The sequence below is a fragment of the Lactuca saligna genome, chromosome 9 (genome assembly GCF_052625555.1).
Source record: "Lactuca saligna cultivar CGN05327 chromosome 9, ASM5262555v1, whole genome shotgun sequence".
Taxonomy (NCBI): Eukaryota; Viridiplantae; Streptophyta; class Magnoliopsida; order Asterales; family Asteraceae; genus Lactuca; species Lactuca saligna.
In genome coordinates, this window is record NC_136425.1 from 86,145,668 (window position 1) to 86,162,480 (window position 16,813).

At 37.1% G+C, this 16,813-nt stretch overlaps 1 protein-coding gene across 1 annotated transcript; it reads left to right on the forward strand.

Moving 5' to 3' along the window:
• Positions 1 to 797: 797 nt before the first annotated feature.
• LOC145016554 (uncharacterized) lies at positions 798 to 15,616 on the forward strand. Its single transcript, XM_078974833.1, has 3 exons — positions 798 to 2,007; positions 2,107 to 2,585; positions 15,428 to 15,616. Exons 1-3 carry the CDS (start codon positions 798 to 800, stop codon positions 15,614 to 15,616), a joined length of 1,878 nt encoding a protein of 625 aa, XP_078830959.1.
• The last annotated feature ends 1,197 nt before the right edge of the window (positions 15,617 to 16,813 follow it).

A 16,813-nucleotide genomic window follows, 5' to 3' on the forward strand; every position in this document is an offset into this window, starting at 1 on the left:
ATCAACCACCACCACAACTACAAAACCAACACTTCCACCAAAACAACCAACCTCAAAACAATGCTTTTCAAGTTCAACAACTACATTACCCAAATCAACCTAATTACCAACCCCCTCCAATGTACCAAAACCCAATGTACCCACAACAACAACCTCCTTACAACCAATACCCTAACTACCAACCTTATCCACCACCAATCTACAATCCCCAACAATACCCATATCCACCTTACCAACAACCACCCAATTACTTGCAACGATATCCCAATAACCCCAATCCACCCAATCTTCCTCAAGAGTTGACATTTAGACAAATGATGGAAACGGATGTTACTCATACACCTCTTGCTATTGTTTATCCCGCAAACCGTCGAGGGATTGAATTGAAGTCAAGTTTCATCCATCAACTTACCAAGTTCCATGGGTTGGATAGAGAAGATCCTCAAAAGCATTTGAAGTCCTTTCATATGATATGTGTTAGCATGTTGCCCGACAATGTGACATTGGATGATTTCAAGTTAACCGCATTCCCGCTCACCTTGGAAGACAAAGCTAGAGAGTGGTTATTCAACTTACCACCGGGATCTATTCACACATGGGAAGAGTTACTCAAGGCCTTCAATAGCAAATTCTATCCCACCTCCCGAATATCAAGCCAACGAAGTGACATTTTGGGGATTCGTCAAGGGGAAAATGAAACATTTCATGATTTTTGGGAGCGCTTCAATAATTTGTGTACAAGTTGTCCTCAACACAATATACCCGAACAACTACTTCTTCAACAATTTTATGAGGGTATGAATGAAAAAGATCGGAGGATGATTGATGCATCAAGTGGTGGTGACATCTTCAACAAAACCCCTCACGAGATCCGATTACTTTTTGGTACCATTTCTCAAAATCAACGGAATTTTGGGACTCGAAATGACATGAAGAGAAATTATACACAAGTGGTTGGTGAAGTTAGCAACACTCAACATTTGGAATCAAAGCTCTTGGATTTGACTAATGTGCTAAGTCAAATGGTGGTGGGAAGTGGTCAACAATTGATGGTATGTGGTATTTGTGCAATGATAGGTCATTATATGGATAAGTGTCCCACACTTAGAAGTGAACCGGAAGATGTGAATGCAATGGGCGGATATCAAAGTCAACCAAGACCCATGGGATTTCAAAATAACTTCAACCCAAATTGGAGGAATACCCAAAACAACCCTTATCCACCAAAGCAAAATCCACCAAATCTGTTGATGAAACCCCAACATCCACAATACCAATCCCAAAAACCTCCATATCCACAAAATTCTTATAACCCTCCAAATTACCAACACCCTCCACAACAAGGTCAATCAAGTGGTAACCATCAAATGAGCCTTCAAGAACTTGTTACTTCTCTTGCTCAAAGTCAAACCCAATTTCAACAAGAAACCAAGAATACTTTCTCCAACATTCAAGCACAAATTGGAGACTTGGCAACCGCTCTCAACAAGATAGCACAAAGGGGTAAACTTCCATCACAAACCGAGAAGAACCCCAATGTGAATGCCATCACCTTGCGAAGTGGGAAAACACTTGGAGAAAGTCAACCTAAAAGAGTTTCAAGAGAAGAAGAAGATGAAGTGATCATCGTGGAACCTCCAAAAGTTGTAGCTCCCCCAAAGGAACCGGTTGTGCCAAACGTTGATCAACTCGACTCTTCCAACAAACCCATCAAACCATTGGTCATACCACCTCCTTTCCCTTCCCGGTTAGCCTTTTCCAAGAAGATAGAGGTAGAAAATGAATTATTTGAAACTTTTCGCAAGGTCCAAATCAACATTCCACTACTGAATGCTATTAAGCAAATTCCAAGTTATGCAAAATTCCTCAAGGATTTATGCACCAAGAAGAGAAAATTCAAGGCAAATGAAAAGATTCAAGTCAATGCAAATGTGTCTACGATTATCCAAAATAAGTTACTTCCCAAATGCAAGGATCCAGGAATATTTGCTATCCCTTGTACCATTGGTGATTTGCATGTCGAAAGTGCTATGTTAGATCTTGGAGCCTCGATCAATGTGATGCCGTATTCGGTTTTTCAATTTCTCAATGTTTGACCTTTGGAAGAAACTGGAGTAATCATTCAATTAGCAGACAAGTCAAGTGTGTCTCCAAGAGGAGTGTTGGAGGATGTGTTAGTACAAGTTAATCACCTTGTTTTTCCGGTGGATTTTTATGTCATTGATCTTGAAGAGAAGACTCCTTCCAAATCATCTATGATCCTCCTTGGAAGACCTTTCATGCATACCGCTCACACAATCATTGATGTCCATAAAGGAAAGATAACTATGGAGTTTGATGGAGAAACCATTCACTTCAACATCTTTGAAGCAATGAGGTACCCTAGTAAAATTTCTCCATTGTATCGGGTTGATGTGATTGAGCCAATAAACAGGATAAGCCCTAATGTATGCACAGGCAAGATAATCATGGAAGATGATTGTAATCCTAAGAGGGAACCTCAAAGAAGATTGGATCCTCCAATGATGGAAGTGGTCAAGAAGAAGATAATTAAAAGGTTCAAAAGGTGCAAAGAAAAGAAAAAGGTATGTCATGACAAGCATATAACCCAAAAACACTTTATTCCGGGTCAAAAAGTTCTTCTTTATCATTCACGCTTAAAGTTATTCCCAGGAAAATTGCGATCTCGATGGCATGGACCTTTTATTGTTATAAAAGTGTTTGATCCTAGTTTGGTTGAAATCAAGAGTTTAGAAACAAACCAAATCTTCAAAGTTAATGGGCACCATTTGAAACTATTTTATGAAGGCTTTGATATGGGAGAATTCGACAACATAACATTGGAAATCCCAAATTACGAAAGTTGATGGAAGCGGGACTATGTCTTGGCAAAGACGTTAAATAAATGCAATGTAAATAAATAATGTCCGTTTTGAAGTTTTGGGTGTTTCTACACTTGAAGTTGGCCTAAAAATAAGCATATATAAGTCTTCCAGTGATTTTGGTGAAGTTTGAAAAATTCCAAAAATTTGACTTTCGCACGAGTTCCAAAAATTTGTCTTCTCATCCCTACAGGTATCATAGCGCCGAGTCATAAGTATTGAATCATAGATTGGTCCTGGGTCTTGATATGGAATTCCTTGTATTTGATGAATGGGGCACGTTTTGAGCCTCACAGACCACTTTCAGACCGCTTGTGTGGGGGTCAGATGCAGGTAGCTTGATTGGGTCTAGGTGTGGAGGGATGTGGTTGGTCATGCCAATGTGTGCGAGCAAAGACTAGCCCGGTAAGGTATTTTGAAGACATTGAAGATATTGAAGACTCGCATCTTGGTTTTGGAGGGAGTACCCCTTAGTACTCCCGAGTCTCGTCCGAGCCTTGTTTAGTTAGATTCTCACCGCCTTTTTAGGATAGGTTATCATTTTTCTAGGGGTCTAGAGTAGATAGTAAGATAGATTTTGTTTATCACACCTTGCATTGAGGTGCTTGATGAACTTTGAAGTGGGTCCCCCAATTCACATCTTTTGGGACCAAGTCTTTTCGGTAACACCCATTTTTGAGTCATTTCCCACCCTTTTTAGTTCATCTTGGCACATTGTCAATGATCATTAGGTGTTCATATTAGCCTCCATCTATCACTCAATTTTCACTATTGGATTCATATGTTACTTGGTGAAAATCCATAGACCTTCCAAGAAGCAACACAAAGAATGAAGAAATTTGAAAAAGTGAAGAAAATAAGAGCCTATTAAAGATGATTCAAGAAAAGCAACAAAAAACAAAGAAGAAGAAAAAATGAAGAAAAAGAGCAACACAAAAAGAAGAACAATATTCCAAGTTCAAGACTTATGTTATGTATCTAGTTTGCAAAAAAAAAAAAAAAAAAAAAAAAAAACTGGATGTCAAGCAGAATATGTGATTGAAGACCCAATAACAGAAGTTCAAGATTGAAGATTTAGGTTGTTAGGTTTAGATTTAGGTTAAGTATAATTTTTATTATTTTATTTTATTTTTGATTTTTGGTGAGAAAAGGCCCCGACGATGAGATGGTAGACTGTAAAGGACAGTACAAGGGAGAAGCCTCTGAAACCGAATGTTTGCTCGGAGGCTGTACTACAAAACCCTATTTCGTTATTATACACTTTGGCCTGACAAATGTAGGAATCATAATGTGTGAAGAGGCGCCTTTCCTTCGTGCACTATGGTCTACATTGGTGATTTAAAGTGCCCCCACTGGGCGCATCTCTGTTTCCTTTGTCTTGCACACCGCGACCGCATCCAGCCGTGATCTATTCGCCCATCAAGTGGTTGAGAATGTGGTTTATGGCTCTAAGGCGGGGAACATTTTGAAGATGCGTAGGGTCCATTGAAGGACTAATTCTGACCATGTTGGCTGATGTTGACCAAGTTCTATGGTATCTTTCTTTTTCCTTTTTAGATAGTTCATCCCGAGCTCATTTTTAGTCTTGTTCTAACTTGAGGACAAGTTAGTTTTAAGCTTGGGGTGATTTGATAGCTTATTTTATTTCCTTATTTTTATTAGTTTATTTTAGATTTTTAGATCTTTTTATCATTAATGCATTGTATTTTATTGATTTTTCTTTAGTATGGATCGTACCGGGTGCTTGTTATGTTGCATGAGATATTTTGTAGGTTTTTTCGGTGCTTGTTGCGGTTGCGGGTTGATTGGAGATGGGCTTAGTGGGCTCCTAAGGCATTATTGGGCTTGGCGGAATCAAAGAGGAAGAATTGGGCTTTGAAAGTTATTGACTTGGATTATTTGGGCTTGTGAAGATAGATCATAAAATTCAAATTTTGGGCTTGGAGCATCCATTTGGTGGCTAAATGATGATTGGTGCATTTCAAATTACATGGACAAGGAGGGGGGACCAAAGGAATCTTTGGTAGTGGAAGGGTGGAGTGGCTTGGTGGACCAATAGCATTACAGCAACATTTGCGCGGGTAGAATTTCCGTCGCGCGGGTACCCGCGCAACTGCCCAGTTTGGGCATTTTGGTCATTTGGCTTGCCATAACCCCTGGGGATCAGATCTAGAAGCTCATTCACATTTTTCCACCATTGGAGACCTGCAACAGGCGATTTTGGGAGCTAGAGATCATTTCCTTTCATCTTTCCAAATCTTAGGTAGTTTCTTTATGCAATTAGATTATTATTCATGTTACTTTGTTACCATGAGTGGCTAATACTCTTATTTGGTTGACTTTGGCTGAAAACCAATGAATGTTTGTGGGTTTTGAAGGATTTATATTGATTATCAATTTGTTCCATGTTTATGATTCTAGTTTGCAATTCTTATGCTTATTTGATGCTTTGATCATGAGCTTAGTATTTGATTGAGCAATAGTTGATTTATTTCATTGATTTTGCATTGGATCATTGAATTTATCTAGAACAAAGGCTTTATGATGGTAGAAATCATCTCTAGCTTATGAATCATATCTCCTTTATTGATGTGTAAGCATTTGACATCCTCTAGGAATTGGGGATTCCTTCATTCTTAAAGTTAATTGATTTCTTGGGATTAATTGCTTCAATTGACCCTTGATCTTAATTAAGAAGGTGTGTTGTGGGCTTCCCCAACCTCCATACTACCTATGAGCAATCTTGGCATATCATGCTTCATGATTGCTATAACCAATTTGGGATGAAGGATAAGCTTTGTATTAGATCCTAATGATAAACACATAAATGTTCATTGTGTTGAATTGCCTTAGTTAACCAATTATTCCCAACCTTTGAGCATCCCATCAACTTTCTTAATTGCAAGGTTTTTAGTTATTCAAGTATTTTAGTTATCAAGTAATCAAACACCCCCCCTTTTATTTTAATTGTAGTTAGTTAGTCTAATTTCACTAGTTCTATTGAATTGCATTGGTGATTGAATACAACCATTTCCCCGAGGATCGATACCCCTTTTTACCATTATATTACGTTTATTTAGCAATCAAAGGGTGTAATTTGCTTGGTGGGCTTGACATCCCGACCACTAGACTAGGGAGTTCATCTCCTCTGAGATCACGTGCAATATCTTGGATCAGACTCATGTGATCTTCGACACAATTAAGGAGGGCATTCTTACGCTTTTGGATGAGAGGTTAAGTGGTTTCCGCACTGAGGTGGTGCCCATGATGGGGTGACCCACACTAATTTTTAGGGAGCTTAGAGCTTGTGGAGCTCTCGACTACCATGGGGCCCAAGACCCCATTGCGAACACGAGATGGTTAGCAGATGTCGTCAATGCATTCTACACCAGCAGATGTCCCAAGGGGGACAAGGTTCGACTAGCATGTTGTCTTCTAAAGGAAACAGCACGTGACTGGTGGGAGGAGGTCAGACATGGCATTGGTGATGATGCAGTTCTTGATACTATGACTTGGGGAGATTTTTCAGCTAGGTAGTAACCCAAATTTGCACCGGTGATAGAGGTGCAACAGCTTGCTAGGGAGTTACAAGATTTATAACAGACTATTGAGACAGTGATGGAAATCACCGCTAAGTTTTCGGAGAGGGCCTTCTAGTTCCACAGTATGTGGCGGATGAGGAGATGAAAAAGGCCAGATATAATGAGATGTTCCAGAGTGATATCCACCAGTTTGTGAGCCACTCCGGCTGCATGACGCTGGAGGATATGATTGTCAGAGCTAGAGTGAGAGATTGACCTAGAGATGGAGAGGAATCGGAAACCAGATGCGACACCTAGAATGGAGAGTTCGGGTAAGAAGCCCAAGACAGATTCCCAAGGGAAGGGCTAGGAGAGTTGACGTCGCTGTGGCAAGTGTGGTAGGGGACACGATGGGCCGTGTAGGGCGGGTAGCTTAAGCTACTTTATGTGCGGTCGAACTGGTCATATGAGTAGGGACTATACAACCACCACCACCACCACTACAGTGTTTGATTTGATTTGCTTCCAATGCAATTAGAGGGGCCACAAGCAGTCCTAGTGTCCAAGTTTGGTAGCTTGAAGGGCCAACATATATGGTTTGGGCTAGGCATCAATATATGGATGAGTTAGGGCTTTTCTCAATGTATTTTTTGAGTCTTTTTTTGTATGTTTGATGTTTTTGGGCTAAGAAACTTTTGGTTAAGGTGTGACCAAAAACCAGTTTTTGGTCTACTAACCGAAATCTGTTTTCGGGCCTTGTCAGTATATATAGATGTTTAGCTATCAGGGTAGCACAACAGTTGTAGGTTGCTATGTTTTCGGTCCCTGAGTTGTATCAGATGGTTTCATGTTTTTAATTGTATGCAAGCTCAGTTTCATTCATCTTCTACTCCATTTCTAATTTGTTTTCTTACGTTTGATTGATCATTGGTGAAGATCTTTCCATCTAAGACCTTACAATTGGAATCAAAGCTCAAACCGGTGTCAATCAAGTGTGTTTATTCAGTTTCTACTTCACAGTCGTGTTCTTCACGTTATTAGTCTCTTGAAGCCTGTTTTTGATCGATTTTTGAAGATCAGATCATAGTTTGCATCATGTGGAATCGAGATCTGTTTGGATTTCAGCTTTTCAATTGAAATCTTATTTTTTTTTCGGTTTGATTTTTCATCAACCGAAAATATATCTTCAATTGATTTTTGTTCAGATCTAAGCTGTTTGGAAGCTGTGTTTGAGGTTTCTGTTGGGTTTTGAGCATTCTAACACTCCTAGGTGTACATGCAACCCTAAATACCTTCAATCTATGTTTTCTCTATTATACATGCAAATATGAACATCCAAGGTATTATCCTAATCTAGCATAAAAAAAAACAATGAATATAACAAGATAGAATACATACCTCTTTGATGTAGAATGTCTTCGTGAAGCTTGAGTGCCTAGTGCCCCAAGTGTGACACCTCAAATGGTTCACACAACATCATATGCACTTGGAAGACTTAGAGAGAAACACCACTTTTCTAAAATCGGCTAGCCCTTCTCTATTCTCATAGTGCCGATTTTTCCCAAAGAATATGATCTTATATAGTTATTACAATTAGGGTAAACCCTAATTGTCATGACCTTCCATTTCCTTGGATCCATGGGTTCAAATACACCATGTAGCATCCATGGATCATCATGTGGGTTTTATCCAACTTGATAATCCATGGAGCATTAGCCCAATATACAAGTATGGATGATTTACACAATCAACCTATATATTTAATTAGTCTTCTTTTGATCACTTAATTAATTCTAGATTAATTCTTGATCAATACTAATTAAGTAATCTTATTAGTATATTATAACTTAAAATATATTAACAAAACTTAAGTGTTATTTCTCTCATTATAGTCTATCTAAATGCATGATGCCATGCAACCCAAATGGACCATGATGGGTCGGGTCAAGTCTTACCAATTATAGTTATGGACTTAGACATTAATCTAATAGTCTCCCACTTGGATAAGTCTAAAACTATTATTGCGTATGACTTCAAGAGCCAACTGGCAATCGTAGCTCTCAAAAGCTTCCGTCGAACTCTGACCTCGTAGATGAACTCTGACCTTTGTGAATGACTTGTCCATTAGATAAGGGATCATATATTCCTCCATTCTAGATATCATATGAATAGAGACATGGATTATAAATCATTCTCTCTGTCTATCTGTTGTTTCCCAATTTCCGATTTATGACGACTGACTGATTGAACAAATCAAATCAGTCCTGGCTTGGCCAAGCACTCACATGTGTCATCGCTAAATCATCGAGGGGCCCACCGATATCGCTTTTATCCCGAATGTAAAAGGAATGGATAAACTTCGACTCATATGGCTTGTTCTACTACTTGTTGAATCATACACAAAGACACGTGTTATAACATCGAGTTACCAATGTGGTTTCGCGTAATCAATGTGTAACCAAGTCATAGTAACAACTCATATCTCTAGGTTTGAAGAATATAAGATATTATCGTCTCATGATCACTCGTGATAAAATCCATGAAGTGATTCAAATGAGCGCGGGTTGAATCCAATACTCAGAACTTATGAGCACTCATGAGCGTTCTAGCACAACTTTGTCCACCAACTTGGACCTCTACAAGCCAACCCATGACAGTCTTGATTCATATCTACTTCCAACATATGACCGACTATGGATGGTTTAAATAACTTAGTCATTCCGGAAGAATAACCTAGTTATTATGGAAGTCAAAACATGCAAAGTGAAACACAAGAATAAATGAATCAAATATGGTATCAAACCCTATGAATATAAATAGACCACTTCTATTTATCACCATATTTATTACTCATTATTCATTGTTTTGGTTTTATCAACATTATACGTGAATTAAAACACTTGGTATCCCATGCTCCAAGCATGTACACTATGTTTTCCTAAACCATAGCTTTGCCATACACCATGTATGCACTTTATGTTTATCTATGATCCTTACTTTCAATGATTCTAATTTCACACTCCCGAATCAAAATCTGTTAGGATTTAAACTTAAATGCACTACCCTCTTGCAATGAATGTGTACAAAGTCACAAAGACTTGTCAACAACCATTACAGGGTATTCCAATGAAGACCTACTCCATGGACACAAAGCCTTATGTTCAAAGTATGCATTGCTTTGAACATGCTTCTTGCACTAAGTTCTTTCTAATCTTACACAGATATCTTTTATCTATAGAGACAACTCTATATTCCCATTTTGACTACTACTTCTGAACAAAAGTTGCCTCTTTTCAGACTATGTCAATATGGCCATTTCAAAATTCACACTATACTTCCAACTGTCCTTGAGCAACCAATCTTTTGTAAACCTTAGATTGTCCTCGACAATTGCTTAATCACTTTAGTCATATCCAATTCTAGACATTTTCCTCCTTAATGCCCCAAGGCATTTGGAAAATTCATAAAGAATAACTATTATAGCACATGTAATCGATCTTGTACCCAAAGTAAATGGGACACGATTCATGATGTTTCACATAAGGTCTTTTGCCATAATAATTTTTGTTTGCCGTATTCTCAAAATTTTATTATGAAAAGGGATGTCGTAATCATAATCGAATTTTGAGAACACAATATATAGAATTTTCTTAAGTTGAACCAATCCAACATGAAATTCATATATATATTCTTGACTAAAGGTGATTAAAATCTCAATACAAGCTCTTTAGAATGATTATAAACTCAATCTAAGCTTTTCATAATTGAAATGAATTATAATTTCCTCTCCCTTAATTATAGCAAAACAACTTTTTCAACCCCTGCAACCTCACGAATTGAAACTTTTGTTTTCTATAATTAACATTGCTAACTTGCAATACTTATCATAATTATCATGCTCCCACTAACATGATGATTATTAGCATAACACTTATGCTCCCACTAGCTTTGACATGTACTCAGAAATCAGCTATTGACTTTTTTACCAAAGTTCAAATTTTTGATACTAGATTGCTTTGATAAGACTTTATCAAAATCATACACCTTATCATAGATAGCTCACAGGTGTGTCTAGACAATTTTAGAACTACGAAAAGGGATTCCGTAATCATAGTGTTAATTGTTTAGACCTTTGCTATTTCTCATAAGTCCATGTTAGTGTGCCTACTAACAACTTTGAGAATGCAAAGATTACTATCTACTTAAAAATCTACTTAGTGAAAGTGTTTCCTCACCATCATTTTCTTGAATCGGCGAGAAACCTTATGACACTTAGATTTTTATGGTGTATGAGTTCCTACCCATATGAATTTGTCAAAACCTTAGTTACAAGAAACGAATAATGACAAATCCAAGCACATATGGATTGAACTTGTGCAATCTTAAGTTCTTGCCATTTGGCAGCACAAGGGCCTGCCATTGGTTCCAAGTAGCTGTGCAACCAATTGAGTACTCTAAGAACTCATATGCAAAGCCAACTTTAAATGGAATGGCCATAGAAATGTCAACACGATAGATTATAAACCTCAAGTTGTGTGCTAGTGAAGAACCTACAGTTTTATTCTTGATTAGTTCTTGAGACTTTCAAGACCTTTAAGACTCCCACTGTCCTCTGGACATATAAGACTCTCTTGTCAAATATTCAAAGGATAGTTTGGATTATTTATCAAGACAAACACTTCACACAATTGGCCTATGTTGGTCTTTGTTTTATCCAAAACATCACAACTTACCAACTTCAAATGTACAAGAGTAAGACAACCTGTTACTCTTACATTTGACTAGTGTTAATAAACCTTCTTTAAGATATGTCACTCAAGTTACAGTCTTAGAGTATAGCTCTAAAGATTGTTTTGGAACGAATTATGACTCATCTTCATGATTTAACCACTTCAACAATTCATAACTCCTCATCTTAGCTATCAGAATGCACTTAGAGGATGAATTGTGATAAGGTCTCTTAATCATTAAGATGATCATATATCATAAAGTACTCTCCCATCTTTTCAGATTTGAGAAACTTTTATCCTTCTACCTATTTTGATTATTCTTATTCGTTCTGCCACACATAGAGACTTTTCCAATGCTTCATAATTATACTTAGACTTATAAGTATAACCATATTTACTAAACCTTAGTAAATCATTACGAATAGTCTTATCCATCTTTTGTGGTGGACTTTGACAAGTGCACATGAATGTGTACTCGATCCTTTAGTCCTTTACTTGACTCACACATCCATGTGAACAAGTAATTAGTCTTAATTTTCCAATGCTTGAAAGTTCTCATTCATCATACTATACAACTTGCTTAATTCCACATTTCGGTCCAATTGAAACTTGGGTGATGAGAAATTTTTCTTTATTTGGTAAATTTAGACACTACCACAAATGAAAGACTCAAAACCATTTTCCATTATTGCCATCAATGGAATCATATAACCAACAATTTCTTTCACAAATGCCATTGTAAGGATATTTAAAATAAGTAAAATTAAAAATTTCCTTTTATTTTAAAAACTTTGCAGAAAAACTTATCCTTACAATCCATATGAAAACTTGTTGTTTTCTATTCCTAAGCAATATCTCATAACTCCTAAGAAGTAGCTCAAGAATCCAATCTTCAACCTATGCGATAGAAATCCATCTACGCGATCATATTCAACATATTCTTTCTTTAAGTTTCTTTAGTTTTCTTTGATTCTTAAAACACCAAGATGTGACCCAGTCAAATCATGTAATAAGAATCTCCAAATAGGAACATAATAGAGTTAGACAATGGACTTTACCTGAAATAAAGTCAAACTCATTGACTTTACCATCCTTAGGTATGTTTGGTAGCTTCGTAACCAAAGCCCCTTCCTTTGGTAATAGAAACACATGGACCCTTAGGTAATAGTACATGGGACTATCTCAGACTTAGCCTTTCTCTTTACCATTTTGTCAACCAAGTTGACTATGGCCAATCACTTTCCATTGGGAAGAGAATGCTTTTCTGGATTTCTTGTGTCACTATTGTCCCTGTCCATAAAGTTTTGGAAAGTTGATCGCCTAATCAAATTTTCTTTACCAGCTTTCCAAATCATTGCTGACTCCGCAGTACCAAGCAAATAGATAAGATCATTAAGGGTCTTGTCATAGTCTGGTTCATAGGAGTCCCAAAGGAACTCACTATGTGACTTAGAAAGTGATTGAACCACGAACTTTCTCAAGACTTTGACACCCAACTCTCCTGGCTTGTCAATATGTGACTTCATCTCCAAGATGTGATAACACCTATACATTGCCTTATCAATAGGGCTTGAGTGACCTTGAACTTGTGGGTTAGGGAGAATAATTAGAGGAGGTGAAAGAAGTATGGTTTCAAGAGATTTAGGAAGATCATAAATGTCTGAACTTAGAAATCTTTTGGGAGATATTCAAGTTTAGTTGATTTAAAAGTCCTTAATATAACACCCAATATGAAATATTAAGGCTAGGACCCAACAACCTATTGATAACTGGAAGAGGGATGCTGTAATCCAAGTTATAAAATAGTTGAAGGTAGGTAAATGACGATTTACCAATTTCCACCATGAAAAAGGAAATATAATTAAGTTTTAATTGGATTTGAAACTTCTAGATATTTGAGATTCATTGAACTTTTCAATGGCATGTTTCAATCTCGAGTGTGCCCTTCAGGTTTTGTGACTGGGATGCCGATGATCACAAAACAAGGTGTGAAGTAACCATGCAAATTACTTGGTACTCTTAAATGTTTATCACCCAAACGATGTGCCGGTAAACCACAAACGCTCCATCGGCCTATGATTAAACTTTAAGAAACCCTTTGCCTACCTTGTTAAATCAAGCTAGTGTGCCGGTAACCCACACACGCTCCACCAACCGATTTAAGCAAAGTGCCAAGTGTAATTTCATGGGTTAGCACCTTATTCACATTTTCCTAACTAACTAAGATTGGGAATTATAAGTGTTTAGTTACTTAGTATTTAACATTAATACTTTTAATGAAGGGAGAACTTATAGTCTTTGTCCTACCCGTTCGGCTAACGACCCTCCACCAGTCAAGGAAGCGGTGGGTGAGAGTGGACACTCATTAAACTGTCATTTTATAGGCAGTAACCTTATACCCCCCCCCCCCCTTATAGACCAGCTTCGTGAATGAGGCCTACTAACGGTAAGACTGACTTTACTCTTATACATATATATAAATATTATTAACTTATAATATTATAAAGTATAAGGGTTGAATTTTAACTTTTAAAATTCTAAGGGCTAACTTGGAATTAAAGTATTCATAAGTGAAACTTTTCAAATTCCAAAACTTGAGGGCAAGTTTCGAAACTATTCAAAACTAATTAATTCCATAAGTTATGAGTTTAAAGTAGTTTTAATTAAAACTCTTCAAGTTCCATAAGTTGAGGACAAGTTATGGAAGACTTTAAACTAATTAATAATAATAAAAAAAGAATAACTTTTTTTATTATGGAACTAATTAAGGTTACATTTTTATTATTTATTATTTAATGAAGAGACTCTTGAACCTCCATAACTTGAGGACAAGTTATGGAGTAATAAAAGCATTTAATTAGAACTAGACTCTTCATTTTGTAAACTTTGTCAACTTTTATGAGTTTTATGATTCTTAAATGTGACTTTTCATTTAACTTGAGAACAAGTTACAAAAACACATTTTGGAATCAACTCTTAGATTAAAATGGATTGAAATCAACTATTTCACACAACTTTTCTATTAATCTAAGAACAAGATAATTCAAATCATCAATCTTCAAGAAATTAGCATGAACATAAAAACTAATACAAATCTTGAAATTATGACAATTATCTTAGAAATTGGATTACCATGAACATTACTAGATAAAAAAACAAGTTTATAAGTCCAAAAACATCTTAGGGTAATGTTCCTAGTCCAATTCCTACCAAAAAAGTCGAATTTATGTTGTCTGGGAGTCCAACTCGTCGAGTGCATGAACCAACTCGGCGAGTTGGATCGATTTGATCACTTTTTAGGCATGGACTCGCTGAGTCTCCTGATGGACTTGCCAAGTCTGATGATCAGACAGCAAGTAATTCGATTTTTAAGCAGTTTTGCAAGTATAACAAGAAAACAAGCCTAGGCTCTGATACCACTGTTGGGTTTTGAGCATTCTAACACTCCTAAGTGTACATGCAACCCTAAATACCTTGGATCTATGTTTTCTCTATTATACATGCAAATATGAACATCCAAGGTATTATCCTAATCTAGCATAAAAAACAATGAATATAACAAGATAGAATACATACCTCTTTGATGTAGAATGTCTTCATGAAGCTTGAGTGCCTAGTGCCCCAAGTGTGACACCTCAAATGGTTCACACAACATCATATGCACTTGGAAGACTTACAGAGAAACACCACACTTCTAAAATCGGCTCGCACTTCTCTATTCTCATAGTGCCGATTTTTCTTAAAGAATATGATCTTATATAGTTGTTACAATTAGGGTAAACCCTAATTCTCATGACCTTCCATTTCCTTGGATCCATGGGTTCAAATACACCATGGAGCATCCATGGAGCATCATGTGGGTTTTAGCCCAACTTGATAATCCATGGAGCATTAGCCCACTATACAAGTATGGATAATTTACACAATCAACCCATATATTTAATTAGTCTTCTTTTGATCACTTAATTAATTCTATATTAATTCTTGATCAATACTAATTAAATAATCTTATTAATATATTATAACTTATAATATATTAACAAACCTTAAGTGTTATTTCTCTCATTATAGTCTATCCAAATGCATGATGCCATGCAACCCAAATGGACCATGTCGGGTCGGGTCATGTCTTACCAATTATAGTTATGGACATAGACATTAATCCAATAGTTTCAAGTGTATGGAAATCAAAATCAGATCGAAAAATTAAGTTCTTCATTGAAATCTGTTAGTTTTTGGTTCAATCTTCAGAAACCGAAAATTGCTCTACAACTAAAATCTGTTCAATCTTCAGAAACCGAAAATTGTTCTTCAACTGAAATCTCTTCAGTCTTCAGAAACCGAAAACTGCTCTTCAACCGAAATTGATAAGAAAGTTGAGAACTACACCGATGATGATTTCGAGAGCGTTGAGGAAAAGGAAACGGCTCTGGCTACACTTACTATGGCATTATGTCCGGAAATTGCTCAAGGTTTCCATTAATATACATAAACAAAGGCCTTATGGGAAGCACTGATAGAACTCTATGAAGGCAACGAAGAATGAAACAGAGTCGACAAGACATGTTGCGACGAAAGTTCAATATGTTTAACTATGTTTTGGGAGAAACACTTGAGAATCAGTTGCAAAGGTTTATCACACTCACCATAGAAATGAGCTCTGCTTGTGTAATGGTTACAAGATCGGAGATCAACAAGAAGCTACTGAACTCTCTACCAAAATCCTAGGATATGAATGTTTCAGTAATTAAGAAGACCAAAGATTTGAACCGTTTAAGTTTGGCTGAAACTATGGAGATCATTAAGGCTTGTGATCTCGATGATAAGCAAAGGGAGATTAACCATGTGAATTCATTCTCCACAACAAATCTTAGGATCCAAACCACCAACAACACTGCTCTCTCAACCTTTTCTACCCCTCAAGCACCTCAAGTTCATGTTCCTCATTAGCCCACCTCATACGTTATACCTCAAATGCAACACATTCAAGTTCCTCAACCTCAAACTTTAGCTCAGCAAGTAGGTTCTAGTGTTGGTTCATCCACAGCTGCACCAGTTCAATCTCATGGAATCAGTGCTCAAGCTTCATCTTTAACGGAAAAGGAAGAAAATGTGGTCCTTGTCACTGGTTTGGTAAACAGTTACAATGCCTTTGTGGCCGGATAACTCTCTCCCATAACTCTCATTTGCTGAACTAGACCAGATCCATCTTGAGGATGTGGAAGGGATGGACATTACATGGCAAATGGCCATGGCGGTTTTCAGGGCAAAGCAGTTCTCCAATAAAACAGGAAAAAACAATTGGAGTGTGAATTCCGAGAAGAAAGTGGGATTCAACAAAGGAAAAATGTGATGTTACAACTGCCATGAGCCTGGGCATTTTGCAAGGGAATGTCCAAAGCCAGATCGAAGAGATAATTCTGAGCGAACCATGGTGCCGGTGACCTATGTCAACAAGGGATCTTCATCAAGATATCAGACTGCTAACATGGCGGTGGTGGCTCAATCCTTTAATTGGGAAGACCAAATTCAGGCTCAGAATATTTCAGGACCTGAAAATGCACATCTTGCCCAGATCAAGGATGGTGTGGAACAAGAAATAGAGAAGGATCCTGAAGAAGAGATGATGAATATTCAGTTTGCATTCATGGTGCAAACCACTCTAGAGCTTGCCAAACCC

Bases quoted from the DNA above. Each gene is read 5' to 3' on its own strand.
- LOC145016554 (XM_078974833.1), top strand. From the start codon at position 798: ATGAATGAAAAAGATCGGAGGATGATTGATGCATCAAGTGGTGGTGAC. The intron at 2,008-2,106 runs GTGATTTGCATG...GACCTTTGGAAG, and splicing joins TGCTATCCCTTGTACCATTG to AAACTGGAGTAATCATTCAA. The intron at 2,586-15,427 runs GTATGTCATGAC...TTCAATCTTCAG, and splicing joins GGTGCAAAGAAAAGAAAAAG to AAACCGAAAATTGTTCTTCA.